This window comes from Manduca sexta, chromosome 13, assembly GCF_014839805.1.
Source record: "Manduca sexta isolate Smith_Timp_Sample1 chromosome 13, JHU_Msex_v1.0, whole genome shotgun sequence".
In the NCBI taxonomy this organism is placed as follows: domain Eukaryota; kingdom Metazoa; phylum Arthropoda; class Insecta; order Lepidoptera; family Sphingidae; genus Manduca; species Manduca sexta.
This window is the reverse complement of record NC_051127.1, coordinates 12106182-12124128: the sequence shown is the minus strand read 5'-3', so window position 1 is coordinate 12124128 and position 17947 is coordinate 12106182. Positions and strand designations below refer to the sequence as shown.

General features: G+C 44.7%; 1 protein-coding gene across 1 annotated transcript in view; it reads left to right on the top strand.

Annotated features, from left to right (window-relative positions):
- Positions 1-17947, top strand: part of LOC115448327 (myosin-I heavy chain) — a 45039-nt gene that overhangs the window by 24150 nt on the left and 2942 nt on the right. Inside the window, 34 exon segments of the mRNA XM_037438034.1 lie at positions 696-855; positions 2451-2641; positions 2901-3122; positions 3524-3688; positions 4079-4321; positions 4517-4642; positions 4828-5088; positions 5423-5556; positions 6520-6726; positions 7091-7232; positions 7533-7765; positions 8040-8280; positions 8419-8770; positions 9006-9180; positions 9626-9776; positions 10168-10321; positions 10597-10751; positions 10961-11089; positions 11228-11488; positions 11572-11807; positions 12044-12182; positions 12409-12585; positions 12997-13144; positions 13332-13503; positions 13779-14015; positions 14266-14434; positions 14620-14805; positions 15042-15227; positions 15847-16054; positions 16287-16422; positions 16822-16957; positions 17425-17569; positions 17572-17666; positions 17743-17946. Coding sequence (XP_037293931.1) covers positions 696-855; positions 2451-2641; positions 2901-3122; positions 3524-3688; positions 4079-4321; positions 4517-4642; positions 4828-5088; positions 5423-5556; positions 6520-6726; positions 7091-7232; positions 7533-7765; positions 8040-8280; positions 8419-8770; positions 9006-9180; positions 9626-9776; positions 10168-10321; positions 10597-10751; positions 10961-11089; positions 11228-11488; positions 11572-11807; positions 12044-12182; positions 12409-12585; positions 12997-13144; positions 13332-13503; positions 13779-14015; positions 14266-14434; positions 14620-14805; positions 15042-15227; positions 15847-16054; positions 16287-16422; positions 16822-16957; positions 17425-17569; positions 17572-17666; positions 17743-17946 — 6276 coding nt within the window.

Below are 17947 nucleotides of genomic sequence, written 5' to 3'. Positions count from 1 at the left end.
AACTCAGTTTAGTGAAGCTGGGTAGTAAACCGTTAGGTACCAAGTTCAGTTCTCATTTCAAACGAGACCGATTACGTTAAAAACATAGGAAAAACATGATTTTTTGGGACATTTAAAATTGGATATTCAGTATGATCTTCAAATCATAAGTCATGATAGGTACAGGTCTTGCTACGCCATATAATGGAGATAGGTCTCTCATACGTGAGATTCCGCCTGGATAGGTACCACTGCAATTTCATTTCTGCCGCCAAGCAGTAGTGTGTAGTCATTGTTGTATTCCGGTTTGAAGGATATTGAAGCCAGTGTAACTACTGGACATAATAAGACTTAACATCTCATTCATTAGGATTACGAGCGCCTTGGAATATCAAACAATACTTTGCAATTCAAGGTGTTGGATGGTGTTTCTACTGTTTATGGGCGGTCGTATTGTTTACCATCCGACAAACGGCAAGCTTGTCTCATTCATTCAAAGCAATAAACAACAAATAAAAGATAAACCTCTAGGAATAAGGAGGTCTTAGGACTACCGCTCAGCCTTCGTGGGGGGCGACTGAGCGGTTATGTTGGGGTCACCGTGCCTTACAGTACAGTAGTCATAAGACACTTACTCCGCGAAAACAAAAAAAAATAAAGGAATAGTAAACACTAATAATGGCTACGTAATTAAAGTTCCAAACTTTATTTCTTAGAACGGCGAGAAGAACCAATCGGTGGTGATATCTGGCGAGAGTGGAGCCGGCAAGACCGAAACCACTAAACTGATTCTGCAGTATTTGTGCGCGGCAGGTGGACAAGCCTCTTGGGCTGAGCAGCAGATCCTAGAAGCTAATACAGTTTTGGAAGCGTTTGGTGAGTCAGCCATTTTTTTTTTCATAAAAGAATTGATCCAAACATGCCGGCATAATTGTGCCGACTGGCGAGGCGTAATCGTGTTAGACATTCTATCTGGACATACCACATAAGGTGCAGTGGGATAAAATAGTCTAATAACCACTTTAAACCTAGGTACTTATATTTTGTTTCTAAAATTATTTTTCCGAGTACGCGACTTTTTTTCGATACCTTATTCAATCCTCATAGACGGTCACTGTACTCTGTATGACGGAATGACGTATTTTTTGCCGCTAAATAGGGTTGGTTCCTATTCTGAAGTTGACGACGTCACTCTGCGACAATTAGACTAAATTTATATCCCAATTATTCATTCGTACTCCCGCGGGGCATGTTTATTCTAATCTATTCCAGCAGTAAGTTAACATTTACAGTATAAAATATAATTAATTATTATAATTGGCCATAATTAATGTCGCACATGAAATACAGATAACATAAAATGAGGAAAATCTATTATTTGCAGTTTAAACCGTAATTTTATTTCAAACAACACTATTTAACATTTAAATTCATAATAACATAACTTGTAAAAATGTCTCACATTTTTTTATTAAAACTTGCATTGAAAGAGCAGCATTAACTTGATAGCACTTAAAAAAAACGCAATGGACAGGTGGATGTAAAAATAATTTCCGTCGGCATGACCCGGTCTCGCTTTATGCTTCTTGGTTCCTATTTTTTCCTCATTTACTAAAGTGGAGACAGTCTTTAAAAATGACATCCATTTCTATTTGGGGTTAAGAATATTTATTTTATTCGGATTGCAACATTTGAAAGGCAAACAAATCGTTGGTTTACTATTACAATGTTCTACGTTAATTTGATGTACAATATCACAAAATTCTATGTCTTTTTCCCTGGAAATTTGAGGGTGTGTGAAGTCCGCACTAGGCCAGCGTGGTGGATTAAGTCCTAATCCCTCACAGTAGTAGAAGAGGTTCATCACTTATTGAAACAAAAGAAAGACCATATTAAATATAATATACTTTTAGGTATACCAAATTACGAACACATGTCTTCTTCTTGTTTAAAATGACGTCTGATGTCATTCGTTTAATATTTGAGTTCGTTTGCAATGCCTTTTCCATTATGAATAGGACTGTATTTGAAATACAAAAACTATAATACATTAATTACAGCATTACTATGCAAAATTATTTCTATCTTCTCTCACCTTTCGTTTATCCTAGTACAATGTGACGTCGGCGTAACATAATTTATCAAACTCTTTATAGAAATAATTCACCTTTGTTTTTACGACTCGCATTGCTAACATTAATCCTCTCCATTAGATCCAGTTCCAGGCAAATTGTGTTAGAAAACCCACACAGAATGTCCATTTATTTTATTTATTTATTTATAAATACATATATTATAACACCCTAACAGTTGAAACTAATGCGATGTTATACAGAATCGATATTAATAGTTGGTTTCAATGAATTCCCGCAGGTTGCATACAAATATATTCAAGCTCTGAAATATAATATTGAACAATCGTATGGTCCAATAGTAATAGCAATGTTCATATATTGAAACTAAAATTCCAGGCAACGCAAAGACGGTCCGTAACGACAACTCGTCCCGTTTCGGCAAGTTCGTGGAGGTGCGACTGGACCATCGGGGGGGCATCCGTGGCGCGGTGCTGCGCGACTTCCTGCTGGAACGCGCCAGGATCACGGGGCCGGCGCCGCGCGAGACGAACTACCACGTGTTCTACCAGCTCGTCGAAGGGGCTAAGGTAAGGGACAGAGAATTTTGGATAGATAAAATTTTGATGGTTATCGGTTTGTCCGAATGATCTAGGTTTCATATTATAAAAAAAATATATACAGACTGTTAGTGAAGGCACAATGCCTTGAAATTGCTAGTCCCTATTAGGTCAATAATTCCTAATAGATTCCCTGTTGGCTCACCATTATTTTAACAGCGTAAGACAGATTGTCATATGGCAATTATTTATCTAAAAACTTGAATTGATTTTTGGTGTATTTTTGCAGCACAATGTCGAACTGCGCAACACACTTCGCCTGCGCGACGGCGTGCAGTTCAAGTACCTGCGCCCCGAAGACGAGGAGTCGCGACGTGTTCGCGCCTGCGAGCAGGGACGGCTGGAGGCTCTGCAGCTGGCGCTCACCGTGCTCCAGGTGCCGCCGCACATGTGCGAGGGACTGTTCAAAGTGCTCGCCGCCGTGCTGTGGCTCGGGAATATACAGTTTCAGGTCAGTGACGTGATGGGGAGATGAGATGATGTGACCGTGGTTCGGTTTAGAATGATTGACTTTATGTTACACATGGTATGCAATGACAGGTTACACAAGTGGTAATACGGGTCTAATGACAGAAAAATCTGTCATAGAGGATATAATAAAATACTAAATTATTCATAAAATAAATCTGAACCAGAAGTTTTTTTTTTTAATGGGTAAAATACTTGAAAAAACAAAAATAGCACAAATTTACAACATTTTAATTAAATACTGTTTTCAGGTTTAACAAATTAATAAAAAACAATACACTAGATTTTATTACACAGGAGTAAAAAAAAATTGAAAAGAATATCACTATTTTATAACATCCATACTTATAAGGAGTCGATATCACAAATTGAAGTATTCTGTAGGACGTGGACGGCGAGCGTTCAGCGCTGGCCCCCGAAGACGCCGAGGCGGTGGAGGCGGTGGCGAGCCTGCTCGGACTCGCGCCGCCCACCGCGCAGCGCGTGCTGCTCGAGCGGCAGATCAACGTGCGCGGCAACGTCACCGACATACCGCTGCGGCTGCACGACGTGAGTACACTTGTATAACAGAATATCTGCCAATGGTCAATCTACGTGAAACACGTCACATCTGGAATGTCATTGATGATGTCCTAAAATTAGAAAAATGTGCTGGTCAGAAATGGCAGGTTAATTATATAATTTATGGTTTATAGTCCTATACCGTCAACATCAAATTCTAATGTAACGATACTGTATTTGATTCAATAACATTGTTTTATGTTAACTTCAAAATACCTTTATATTTCCAAAGAAAAGATTTCGTTTTAGGCTGAACATAGTAGCCTATATTATTTGTACTCAGATAAAAAATAGCGTAGACGGCAAAGACACGTTTTCTAATATAATAAGTAGTGTAACGAGTGCAATACGTTTGTCCCCGGCGCGATGGCGGCGCAGGCGCGCGAGAACCGTCACGCGATGGCGCGCGCGCTGTACGCGCGCACGTTCGCGTGGCTGGTGCGGCACGTGAACAGCTGCTCGGCGCCGGGCCGCGAGGCGGCGCGCGCGCTCGGCGTGCTCGACATCTTCGGCTTCGAGAACTTCGCCAGCAACTCGCTCGAGCAGCTCTGCATCAACTACGCCAACGAGAAGCTACACATGTTCTTCAATAATTACGTCTTCGCGCTTGAACAGGAAATTGTGAGTGTTTTTTTTTACTATGGGTACCGTTACATATATGTTTTTTATGATTATATATTTATAAATTTTACGGTGAAGCTCTGTGATTATACTTATAAAATTTAGTTTTCATATAACCCCGATTAATTGCATTCGTATTTTAAATATATATACATAAATATTCAATAAAAAATATTTTCCTATTCCCATTAACAGTACCGTCAGGAAGGCATAGTTTACAACCAAATACAGTTCACGGACAATGCTGCGTGTCTCGAGCTGCTGGAAAAGCCGCCGCGGTGCCTGCTCAAACTGCTCAGCGAACAATGTCACATGCCCAAGGTATATTACTATAACCTATAATTAATCTATTTATTTTTATTCCTTTTGTTTAATGTTCACAACAATACAATGGGTACTGGTAATTATATAATAACCTACTATGTGTTCAAGGAATTTTATCTTATTACCAAATCTTAGTTATCATCATCACTAGCGCCATCTATAACTAACAAATACTTCCCCAGGGCTCCGACAACGCGTACCTGACCAACATACAAAGCGAGTTCGGCGAACATCAAAGCTTCGTGAAGGGTTCGCGGCGCAAGTGGGAAGAGGAGTTCGGAGTGCAGCACTACGCGGGCGCCGTGTCGTACAGCGTGCAGGGATTCGTCGACAAAAACCGGGACACGCAACAGGACGCGTTCATCGATCATCTAAGCAGGTCCGCGAATCCGTTCGTGCGGGAGCTGGCTGATTACGTGCAGGACTTGGCGCCTCCGGGACATGTGAGTTCATTTTGTGACGACCATTGTAATATCGCCCAATATCATATCATGGGACGGGATATATATTGCGAAAATTGGCGACTCTGCCTACATCTTTGGAGATGTGAGGCGTTAGTGTATATGTACGAGTTTAATTGCTAAAAAAGTACTATCGAAAAGATATGAATTTGTTTTGTATAATTATGAGTAGAACAAGAAAAATCGATACGACATAATCGATGGTCAAGGATGGTTTTAATAATTAATCGCGAAAAGTGGAATTATTTGGACTTCTTTCCACTTTCATGCTTGTTTTTAACATGATCCTTATCAGGTTTTTGTATTTACATTGCAGGACTTGTCTCTATCGAGCCCGAACTCGACTGGCACGACTCAGCGCGGCACGTCTAAGGGGCGGCCCACAGTGGTGGACACGTTCAGAGCGCAGCTGCAGTCGTTGGTGGACATGTTGCAAGTTACTGACGTGTGGTATGTCGTCCTAGCTTACAAGATTTATAGTTTTTGTGATTTGGCTGACTTGGTTATCGATTATATATTTTGTGCCCTAGTCTAGTTCATAATGATCTTTTCTAAAATGTTTAAAAATTGTAATAATTTATGTGATTTTTTCTAGAGGTATCTAAAAATCTACGTCTGCGTCTCATCTATACTATTATATAAAGCTGAAGAGTTTGTTTGTTTGTTTGTTTGTTTGTTTGTTTGAACGCGCTAATCTCAGGAACTACCGGTCCAAACTGAAAAATTCTTTTTGCGTTGGATAGCCCTTTGTTCGTGGGGTGCTATAGGCTATATATCATCACGCTATACCCAATAGGAGCGGAGTAGTAATGGCTAATCTCAGGAAACCGCCGATTCGAACTGAAAAATTATTTTTGTGTTGAATAGCCCTTTGTTCGTGGAGTGCTATGGGCTATATATCATCACGCTATATCCAATAGGAGCGGAGCAGTAATGGCTAATCTCAGGCACTACCGATTCGAACTTTAAATTCTTTTTGTGTTGAATAGACCTGTGTTTGTGGAATGCTCTAAGTTATATATCATCACGCTATGACCAATAGGAGCGGAGCAGTAATGAAACATGTTGCAAAAACGGGGACAATTTATTAGTTTTGAAAGCTTCCGTTGCCTGCGCTGCGTAAACGGTTAAAGTTATGCAACAATGATGTATGACGGGATTGTTCGTATTAAGATGAAATTTGGTATGGAGACAGTTTGAGACCCTGGGAAGAACATAGGATCCCGGGAAACTACTACTTTTATAACGGAAAACTTAAGCCTGAAAAACTTTATAACGCGGGCGGAGCCGGGGGCAAAAGCTAGTATACTCATAAATTTGGTTATACGGAATAATTACTATCAAGCTTGCTTGTTATGAACACTGATTCGTCGACTCGACATTTTTTTTTATCATCATCTGTCTGTTACCCAGGTACGTGCGCTGCATAAAACCAAACGAAAATAAGGAGGCGGGCAAGTACAGCGACCACCTGGTCCTGGAACAGCTGCGGTACCTCGGCATGAACGAGATCGTGCGCATACGCCGCGACGGGTACCCGGTGCACCTGCCCACGCCGCTGTTCCAGGCGCGGTACCGGTGTCTGCTGCCGCATCCGAGGCCCGCGCAGCCGGAGATCGGGTTAGTAACAAGATATTACATTGTTATTAGTCTAACAGCCCTTTTAATTAACGATCCCCATCATATAATATCGATGGTAAAAATTGACTAATGAGAACAAAACTTGTGCTATGGTGTAGAAGCTCTGTTCTACGATTATCTTACTTAATACTAAGGTATTAGGTTCCATTTTCAAGTCGGATAATGATTGGCATTTTCTGCTCAATATAAAGCTCAAAGTTTGGAATCGTGCATAATAGGTCCGTCATCTTTTAAATCTTATATACATGTTACTATAACCAGCGGACTAAGTCGTTAAAATAAGTGAAAATTAAACAGTAAAATGTTAGAAGTGTTTCTTAATCAAATGTGGTATTTGTTCCAGAACCATAATGGAGCTGGTGAATGCGCCGAAAAACGACTGGCAGATTGGTCACACGAAGATATTCATGAGGACGTCGGTGCACTCGCCGCTCGAGGCCAAGCGGACAGCGCTGTTGCAGTCTTCCGCTCTGCTCATACAAAAGGTTTGTTGTTGCTATCGATATGACAAAAATATATTGGGGCAGATAGTATGGCAAATCATTAGTTATAAGTAGCATCGATATTTTCTTTTAATGAAAAAAATAGACAGACCGATGCTGCTAGCACGAATTTATTATCAGAGCCCTTCACGGGGGTCTAAAAACGTTTTCCTTACGATCTCATTTGAAACGGTTTCTATTTATATGGTATTTAATATATTGTAATAATCAAAATGCTTGTCGAATCCTTTAATTTAAATACCATATACGGGTAAACAAAATGTAACGTATTATTTTGTACAGTGGTACAAGGGCGTGGTGAAGCGCCGTCAGTACGTGCAGTGGCGCAGCGCGGCGGTGGTGCTGCAAGCGGCGTGGCGCGGCTGGAAGGAGCGCTGCACGTTCCTGCGTCTGCGCCGCGCCGCGCTCACCCTGCAGCGGCATCTGCGCGGCGCCTTCGCCAGGGAGGTCGCCGCTGCGCTGCGAGAGATGCGACGCGTCAACCAAGAGATCAAATTGAGAGAGGAGAGGAACAGGTATTCCGGCTCGAAGGATCATTTCACCATTAGCTATCAAAATTATTGTCAAGTTTTCTAAATGACTGTGTGTATGCCGTTACTACATTTTAAAATGTGAATACACGTGTTCCGATAATATTGATCGATATTGATTGATGACTGATAGAGTGATGTAGTCGAACAATTTCCCATTTTCAAGAAGTCGAACAATTTCCCTTTTCATCCTTGCATTAACTTTCCACGTGCTGAAATCTTTAAACGGCCGAGTTATAATAAAAACATGTCGTTACAGTCTCCAAGAGAAAGCGAACCAAGAGCGAGCAGAATTAGAAACGATGGCGGACCAGCTGCGCGGCCTCTCGTGCGCGAACAACGCGCGCGCCGAGTCCGTGAACCTGGACAACCTGTTCGACTTCCTGGCGGACGTGCCCACGCAGCGCGGCGCGCCCGACGGCGAGCCCGACGCGCACCAGCCCACCATCGCCGAGATCGGAGACTCCATGGACCGGCTGGCCGACGATCTTCATCAGGAGGTTCGTTGCGATTGCGATTCTAAGTGTGAGAAGATATGGTTTATTTTGGTATGTTGTGATTTTAGGCTTATTCTTCATTAGTAAGGCAACCTTGGCAGTATATCAAAGTATATTGTAATACTATCGACCTTGTTACAGCTGGAGCACGTACTGGCAGCGGAGATGAACGAACTGAGCAAATCGCACACAGAAGCGCAGCGCAAGCCGGACGGAGCCCCATCAGATGCAATACCACCGCCGCCACCGAACACGCTCCCCCTGCAGTCATGCATCTCACCACCCGCATCGATGACGGCATCGTTGAACGGTATGACGTCATCGCTGACGAACGGCTCGTCGCCGCTGTCGAACGGGGACGCGATGACGTCATCCTTGATACTGCCACCGCCGCCGCCCGAGGAGCCACCTGAAGAGTCACCGGTGTTCCCTCCGCCGCCGATGAGTACTCTGCCGGAGCCTGTTGGACCTCCGCCACCGCCGCCGGCTAAAGGTAAAGTATATTTTCCAAACAACTTAAAATGTAAGTACATTGTTGACGAGTTCAAACTATCGCTAAAAAATTTCACATAGAGATACAATGCAAATATTACCGATTATTCGACGTGATGCAAGTCCTTTTAAAAATATACGTAGGTGCTTCGGACGAAAATCGTATGCTCTGTTTTAATTAAAGACGTATCAGACTACTCATATTCTGTTATTAAAAGTTGCCTTTCCATCGGCAGACACAACACCACCAGAGTTGACGAACGGAGTGATCCCTAACGGCAAGCTGGCGGTGTTGAACGGCAAGGAGCCGATATACGAGTCGGTGATACCGCGGCCGCCTTCCGAAGTGCCGGTGAAGGAGGCGCCGCTGTCCCCGCCGCCGCCGCCCCAACTGCCTCCAGAAAACAATGGGTGAGATTTTTATTATTAATTTTTGGTCGCAGCTCTGTCCGTTTGAATATCTTTTGCCGTGGTAAAAAGACGTGTAAAGATCGATTAACGGAAATTGGTACTTTCACATATACTATTTTGGATAGAGACCACCGTACATAGGGTATACAATCCGCCGTAGTGGCCCACGAAAGTGTGTCGCGTTCCGGGATCAGCCTATATATTTCCGGTTCCAACAGGCCAGCATATGGTGTCGACTGCCGAGGGGTAACCATCTCTCATTCTATTGGACCACATTTTACTTTTCTCATCCCGTATAAAAAAAAATGATCCTAATAATTTTTCCCGACATGGAGATATCAACTATAATTCTACTCTTTTCTTACAGCCCTTTAGTCTTTGAAAGCAATAATTACTTTTTATATGTCAACTTTTAATAATATCTTTATTAATTTTGTCGCTACAGATTTGCCAGTAAAGAAGTGGATGATGAGCCGTCAGAAGCTCCCCTACCGCCGCTGCCAAACAACGCAACACAAGAGAACACCCCGTCGCCGCCCGCCTTACCTATGGACACGTGCATAAGCCCGCCGCCCACTATGAACGGGGACTCTGTTGTGAGTTGATGTATTGTACTTTATTTTATGGTACCTTATTTTGAACTGTATTTCATATAGCTTAAGGTGAACAAGTTGCTATATGCAATATTGTTAACGCCATTAATATATGTAAGACACTATAAGTTAAATCATTATAAGATATTGACATTATTGGTTTGACATGCGCACTAGCTTGCTCTGCGTGAATAACTTCCAACGCATATTGGATCTATAGATCTTCCTAAAAGATCAATAATATACTTACCTCATCACTGCGCAGAGACCTTTCCAAACCTTATCCGTTATTATGGCCATAAGAAATTTCTCGCTGCTATGAAAGCATGAAAGTTATTACGTCACGCGTAGTGTACGTACAATGTACCTGACCCCCCCCCCCCCTTCCCCCTAGAGCACGGACCGCAGCCTGCGGCGGCGCGAGCGCGTGGAGCGGCGGCTGATCCAGCTGGAGGCGCCGGCGCCCGCCACGCCGCCCGCCGACACGCCGCCCGACCTCGCCGAGTTCGCCAAGCTCTTCTTCAACGATCATCCGCGCTCGCCAGAAGGTAATCACTGACCGTCAGTAAAAAATGCATCACGCCATTATCCTCGAACGGGTAGGCAGAGGTCACCCACTTATCACCATGTGTGTACCGGCATCCGACCTATGATGTGACGGCTTATCGCCATATCAAGCACAAATACTGAACTTCGGTCTATTACTTAAAAGAACCCCCCCCCCTTGCCCACTTAAAATTCGATACCGAGAGTCCAGTGCAATGAAATTACCTCGCATGCAGTACAACCGTCGAGAAGGTTCCTAAAATGTATTCATCTCCAGGGACAATAATCGCAACGTTGACGCGCAAGAGCAAGTCGATGGAGATGCTGACCAAAGAGGAGATGGTCACCTACCACAAGGGCAACAACATACCCACCTCGCACATACAACTGCACGACCCGGAGAGCGTCACGGCCGCTGTTAATATTTTTCGAGTATGTACACTTTCTTATATAATGTAGGGTTAGCACTATAAAAAGGGGTAAATCTCTGGTGGAATATAATATCTAATAGTTTTGTAATCATTGACAGTTCAAGTAGTTCGATACGCATTATCTATGAAATGTCAACGAAATATAAACTCTTCGTATATTAAAAAAAAAATAAAAATAATATACTATTATACACTAAAATATTTTTTTAGGAATTATGCCGTTACATGCGAGGCGAGCTGACATCCGAGAAGGAAACCCAAGTGATCCAGTCACTGATCGCCAAGGGATTGGAGCGCGAGGAACTCCGGGACGAAATCATAGTGCAGTGTGTCAGACAGGTAAATTAATAGTTGTGAGGTGGGAAGAAGTTGTGGGAGGGTCACAACAACCCACAAACAATACCATCCAGCACTTCGATATTGAAGAAAAGTCGTCGTCCAAAAAAACGTAGATGCGCCAATGTATTGTCCGTGCAGATAACGGAGTGTCCGGTGGAGGAGTGGGCGGAGCGCGTGTGGCTGATCCTGTGCCTGTGCGCGGTGGCGTGGCAGCCCAGCCGCGGCCTGGCGCGCTACTACAGCGCCTGGCTGCGGGCCCGCGCGCGCCTCGTGTCGCCCGCCGCCGCCACCTCGCCCTCCGAGCCCGCCGCCCGCGCCGCGCACTGCGCGCAGTGGTGCCTCGACAACTGCCGCGGCGCCGCGCCGAGGCACCTGCCGCCCAGCACCGTCGAGATCGCTGTGAGTAACGGTGCAGGAGCCGACAAACAACTTCACCTGCAACTTGCAAATATCGATCTCACTGTTCAATATCTATGATACAGGCGATGCGCCGCCTCGGCACGATAGTGTGCCGATTCTTCTTCCTGGACGGGCGCACGAAGGCGATCGACGTGCACCCGGCGGACACGGCGGCGGCGGCGGCGGCGCGGCTGGCGGACAAGCTGGGCCTGGCGCCGCACGCGCGCGCCGGCTGGGCCGTGTACCAGCAGCGCGCAGGCGCCGAGGAGCACGTGCGCCCCACACACTACTTGTACGATGTCATCGCTGCTTGGGAAATGTAAGTCTCTATACGGTGCTACATAACTCAATACCGAACTAACACTGATCTTTTTTTAATTAAAAGTAGAAATGCAATAGATATGTCGATTTAAAAAAAAAAACTTACTTGAGACAAGTGCGAATTTTGTCTTATTCACAACGGATATATCTTATTGAATTTATTGAGTTATAAAATATAATCTATTTAATTCAAGACCTGCCATCAATATAAATATATTTTTTTAATTTCTCTAGGCAACAAGGTCCGGGTGGCGGTTCGGCAGACAACCGATTCGTGTTCAAACGACGTTTGTTCCGCGGTGGGAGGGAACTACCCCATGACCCCATCGAAGTAGCACTACTGTACGCTCAAGCCGTACACAGCGTCGTCAAGGTATCGATTATCGACAAAACATCGATATACATATAACCGAGAAACTTGTTTCTATTATAAAACCTTGGTTACTTTATAAATATAAAATTGTTAAACTGTTTTAAAAATAATTTTATTAGAAAATATTATGGACTGAACTGATTACACGAGCTATCTATTAAATTTGCCGACTCTGCCACACCGAGTGTCGATTAATACCAGCATTAAGCCAGTGTGTCGTGTGCAGCTGGACGAGTTCCCCGTGTCGGAGAAGGTGGCGCTGCAGCTGGCGGGGCTGCAGGCGCAGGTGTCGCTGGGCGAGCCGCCGCCGAGCCCGCCGCCGCCGCACACGCGCGCCTACTACGCGCACCCCGACCAGTTCCTGCCGCAGCGCATCGCACGCGCACGGCCCGCGCACCAGTGGGTCTGTACTTACTCTCTATCAGTAGCGAAGCGTCCATACAACCCGATTCCTACCGGCTTCCCTTTTAGGTTTATTTATGTTTGTCTTAGTTTTTGATTTCTGTTAAATTGGCCCCGATATCATTAATATGGTTTTTTTTTACATCGGCTTACCTTTTGAAAAATGTCACTCCTCGCCACTGCTCTCTATACATTTTTCTTAATCTTGTCTTTTATGACAGCCTGGATGCTATAGTTATATCGCGGAAAGAACACGATCTGAGTCTCTGATTTGAATCCAGGATTGGGCAATGATATTAATTGGTTTACCTATTTAGTTCCTTGCTCTGGAATTTGTGCCCGATATGAAATTACTCGAATAACAATAAGGATAAAAAGCATCGTGTATTCACATCTATAACATTGTCACCAGGCCACGATCCTTGCGCAAGCGCATCGACAGTACGGCGCGGGGCGGGCCGAGTTAACCGCTAAAGCGCTGTACCTGTCGTGCGTCATGCAGTACCCGCTGTACGGGGTCACACTGTTCCCTGTCACGTACAAGGGATACTGGGCTCATGGTAAGGAATTATCCATTTCTTTTCATGTGTGTTTCTGCCTTTTTACATTACATAGTACATACTCTAGAATAAGAAACAACGATAGTTTTCCACTAATTAACTGAACACATTGTCACTCAACCTCTTCGCGTGCTCATACGTCCAAGTTACGTCATTTACCTCGGATATATAATAATGACTTCTCTAGGTCCCAACGTGTTACTGGGCGTCGGCTCCGAGGGCGTGGTGCTCGTCCGCCCTGCCGACAAGGTGGTACTCGCCGAATACCCGTACAACACGATCGCGGCGCTGCTCATGGATCCCGTGGACAACGGGCTCACCATTAGCCTCACGCACCACGGACAGCATGACGGGCTCAGGTGAGTCAAAATATCATTTTAGATATATTTAAAAAAAAAAATTATGGAATTAGTATTTGGTCGACATTATAATAAATTGAAGAATTTTGGCAGCTAACATAAAGTACAAAAAAACTTTGTAAGGAATAACAAACGTTCCCTAATTGTATGTTTTCAAAAGTCACGTGTTGTCTATGGGATGATATCAAACAAAATATTTGATCATTCTACATATAGGTTATATAACTAGCCTAACTAATCAGTAAAGTGTATAAGTATGCGTGGTGTATTTGCAGGTGCATAGTGCTGGAGTCTGCGCAGAAGCAGGAGGCGGCGTGGCTGATGGCGGCGTACAGCCCGGCGCTGGGCAGCGGGCTGGCGGACGAGCCGCCGCGCCGCGCCGCGCCTGCCGCCGAGCGCGCGCGCCTGGCCGCCGCCCTGCGCGCCGCGCGCCGCGCGCTCGTCGACTCCGCGCTGCTGCGCCGCCCCGCCGACCTCTCCGCCGGCAACTTCCTGCGCAACACCTTGCGCAGGTACCGGACTTATTTACCACAACCATTTATTTGCTAATTGTTATATACATGACTGGCAGGTTTAGACCTGTCACGATAAAGACATCAGTGCGTTTTTAACAGTCAGCGAGTTTGCATGGACCTTGAGGTATCGCCTTAAATAATTACATATTTAACACTAATTAATACAAACGACATTGCATCTGCATATTAGTTCACTGCTTCTTTATTTTCAATCACGCATCTTTTTAACTTATTTAAAATATTATAGGTTAAGCAAGCACAAGCTAGAGAAGTTGCGGATGGACATCGCGGCAGAGTCACAAGGCGAGTCTTATAAGGGCTTCCCAGCCGCATACTGGTGCTGGTCGCGTACATTACCGCACTCTCTCACCAAGCTCAATGAGGCCGAAGAGGTCGCCGCAATGCAGATATTCAAGGTAATAACGACTGTCTAAAAATATACTATCTAAGAAAATTTTAATATTATTTTACATTTTACAAAATGATAACATTTAAATTCTATTGACCTACTTGAATTGAAAAGATTGGGGCATCATTATTATTAGTCGTTTTTTGGAATTTACAGTTGTAATTGTATTATTTTTTTGTTTTTGTTCTTTAGGACATCATGAGTCATGCTGGTCTGACTACGAACGAAGGGAGCACCAATAACTTGGCGAACAATAATAGTATCAGCAGCCAGGAGAGCGAGAGCGACGACCGCGTTGCGCTTGCGCAAGCGTTGTTACAGCGCTGCCTGCAAAAGGACACGTTACTCAACGAGTTGTATATGCAACTCATCAAGCAGGTAGGTTAGATTTTGTCATATCCGGTTCGAAGGACCACAACGTTATAACAAATTTATATAGTACTACATTAATTTCTTAAAATTTTATGTACTCTATTACAATATTTTGAACATAGATTAAATAGCGCCAATGAATGGATTATTTAATTCTACGTAATAACTTTTATTCTGTATCATAATATTGAAGGCAGGTAGTGTGTACGTATATGGACTGTAGTGGTGATGTTGTCCCGCAGACGACGGAGCACCCGGAGCCGTCGTCGCGCGTGTCGGCGCGGCACTGGGCGCTGCTGTGCGCGGCGGTGGGCGCGGCGCTGCCGGCCGCCAAGCCGCTGCGGCGCGTGCTGCTGGCGCACCTGCGCTACCGCCAGGCCGCGCTCTCCGCTGGCGAGGACGCCAAGTTCGCACGCCGCGCTGAACAGGTAATGCACACCAAACCTACTTATACAACTTTTGTTTACTACCGTGTATTACGGTATGACTGCAGTGCTAAGGTCTCCAGTTCGATTCTCGGTTCGATATTGGTTTTTTTTACTCGATCAGCCCGGAGTCTGGAATTTGTGCCCGTTATGGTAATAGGCTCGCCCCCGTATCACATAAATACGAAAGTGGGTGTACTAGTTACGCCTCTGCCTACCCATTCGGGGATAAAAGGCATGAATGTGTGCGTGCAGTTTTTTATTTTTTTTATTTTAACCTTATGCATTTTACGTTACTTAGACAAATTGGTTTAGTATTATACTCTATCGGTATCGGCCATTTTTAATTTAGTTACATCCGAGTTATCGCAATGGTCTGGATCAAATATAAACGATAACACTAATAATCTCAGATGTACATAGAATATTTTTATTTAAATAAAGCAACCTTAATAATCTCATTTAATTTTACTGTAGAGTCAAAAAATACTTATTTATTCTAATTATTAATATGTTTTTAAAGTTATGTTAGTAAACTTATATTACACATTCTTCGCATTTTCAAACAGGTAAGTCCATATATTTGTTTCTATTGGTAAAAATGATCCCATGTTCTGTCCAGGTGGCTCTAAGCATAGCGCAAGTGCCGCGTCGTCTGGCGGCGCCGTCCAAGGAGGAGATCCTGTGCGCGGCGGCGCGGCGTCCGCTGCATGTGCGCGTGCTGCTGCTGGACGGCAAGCAGCACGGCCTGGTGTTCGGGCCCGCCGCCACCGCCGACCACCTCGTCACCATGCTCAGGGAGAAGATCGGGCTCAGCGACGCGGCCACGGGTATGTGTTGCACTTGGTTTGGACACGTATTGTAAAGAGACAAAAAACTTTGGTGATGGAAACATTTTCTGACGCTTTACACTGTTACTGAATGATATGGTTGTGCAGTTTTGTATGCGATTTTAAAGTATATTTATGGATTTACCCTTGATTGGCTGTTTTTCAGCATAATAAGTAGAACATAAAATTGAATAGTAATTGAAATCTCGTAGTAAAGTAGTTGTTGCGTCAGGTTACGCGTTGTACGAGGTGTGCGGCGGGTCGGGCGCGGGCGGCAGTGCGGGCGAGCGCGCGCTGGCGGGCGCCGAGCGCGTCGGCGACGTGCTCGCACGCTGGGAGCGCGCCGGCGCCTCCGCCGCCGCCTGCAGGTCACCATCAGAGTTTATATTCACTCCTTTTCTCAGCGTAACCTCGCATGCTGGCGATCGAAGCCACAGCTTGATGATTAAAAACATTACGGCCCGAACCCATCATGCCGCACCATCAGGCTTTGGAAAAGTTTGCCTGAGCGCATGTTCCCTCCTTTCTATAACCCTGTGACCTTCCACCGTAGTGTGAGGTCTTAGTAGGTCGGCATGATTATGTCGAATAACATAAGATAGCCATTTATTGGTATTCGATACTTTATCTGAACAGCACAGCACTTACCATTAGGTGCAGTGCAATCACTTTGCCATACCAAAATAAAAAAAAAACGACGACCTGTATTATATTTTCATAATGTAAATACACTTGTATATTTCGTAATGTATATGATATGTCAACAGACTGGTGTTCAAGAAGCGCTTGTTCCTCGGCGAACGGCCGCTGCAAACGTCGTGTCCGGCGGAAATGGAACTATTGTACTACCAAGTGCTACACTCGGTGCGACACGACCGGCTGCCGATAGAGACCGACGAGGCTGTGAGTAATATCTTCTAAATTTCTATTTTATCTTTGATCATAGTAGAACTTTTGAAAAAATACTATGGATATATATTTATTTGAAAGGTTCTTCACTAGGACAAACATTTCTTATTTCACTACAAAACTTAAACTTTAATTACATTCTGAAGTGTGTACCAATTAAAGGAGTACATAACACTAACAAATTGCACGCATTTTTCTTATTTTACTGTAAAAAACATTAAATTTACAAATAAAAAAAGGAAATCAGCCTGTTATTAATTATTTATTAGAGAACTCAAATTAGTAACTATATAATATTTGAGGGTACACACAGTAAGTGTAGTTAAAATTAAATAATTTATGAGGATAAGCATTGACAGTAGTTATAATTTGTTCACTTTGTCCATTTATTAGTTAGAAAAACAAACATGTTTGTGAATTGCGTATTGTTCTGAATTGAAATATGAGGTGTTTGTGTGCAGGTGATGCTGGCGGCGCTGCACGCGCAGGTGGTGGGCGGCGAGTGTCTCGGCGGCGGCGAGGAGTGCGCGGCGGCGGCGGGCGCCGTGCTGCCCCCGCGCCTCGCCTCCCCCGCGCTGCCCGCGCCCGCCGTGCGCCTGCACCACCTGAGCTGCGCGGCACCGAGCCGCACGCCGCCATGCAGCGCGCCCTCACGCTCGCCGCCTCCTGGCCGCTCACCAGGGCCACCATCTTCGACGTCATGGTGCGACACGCTCTTATTTCAACGATCATGGTTTTATTTGAAAAGTACTATATTAAATAAGAAATTTATCATATAGCAATCGTTCACATCAAACTGGCCACGTGCGTTGTGGCTGGCGGTGGACGCGCGTGGGCTGACGCTGCTGCGGCGCGGCGCACGCGCAGCACTGGTATCGCACGACCACGACCAGCTGCTCGCCGTGTCGCCCGCGCCGCGTGCCCTGTTGCTCGTCACGCGCGCCGATCGTAAGCACGCCAAGCTCGTGCTCTCCACCGACCAGG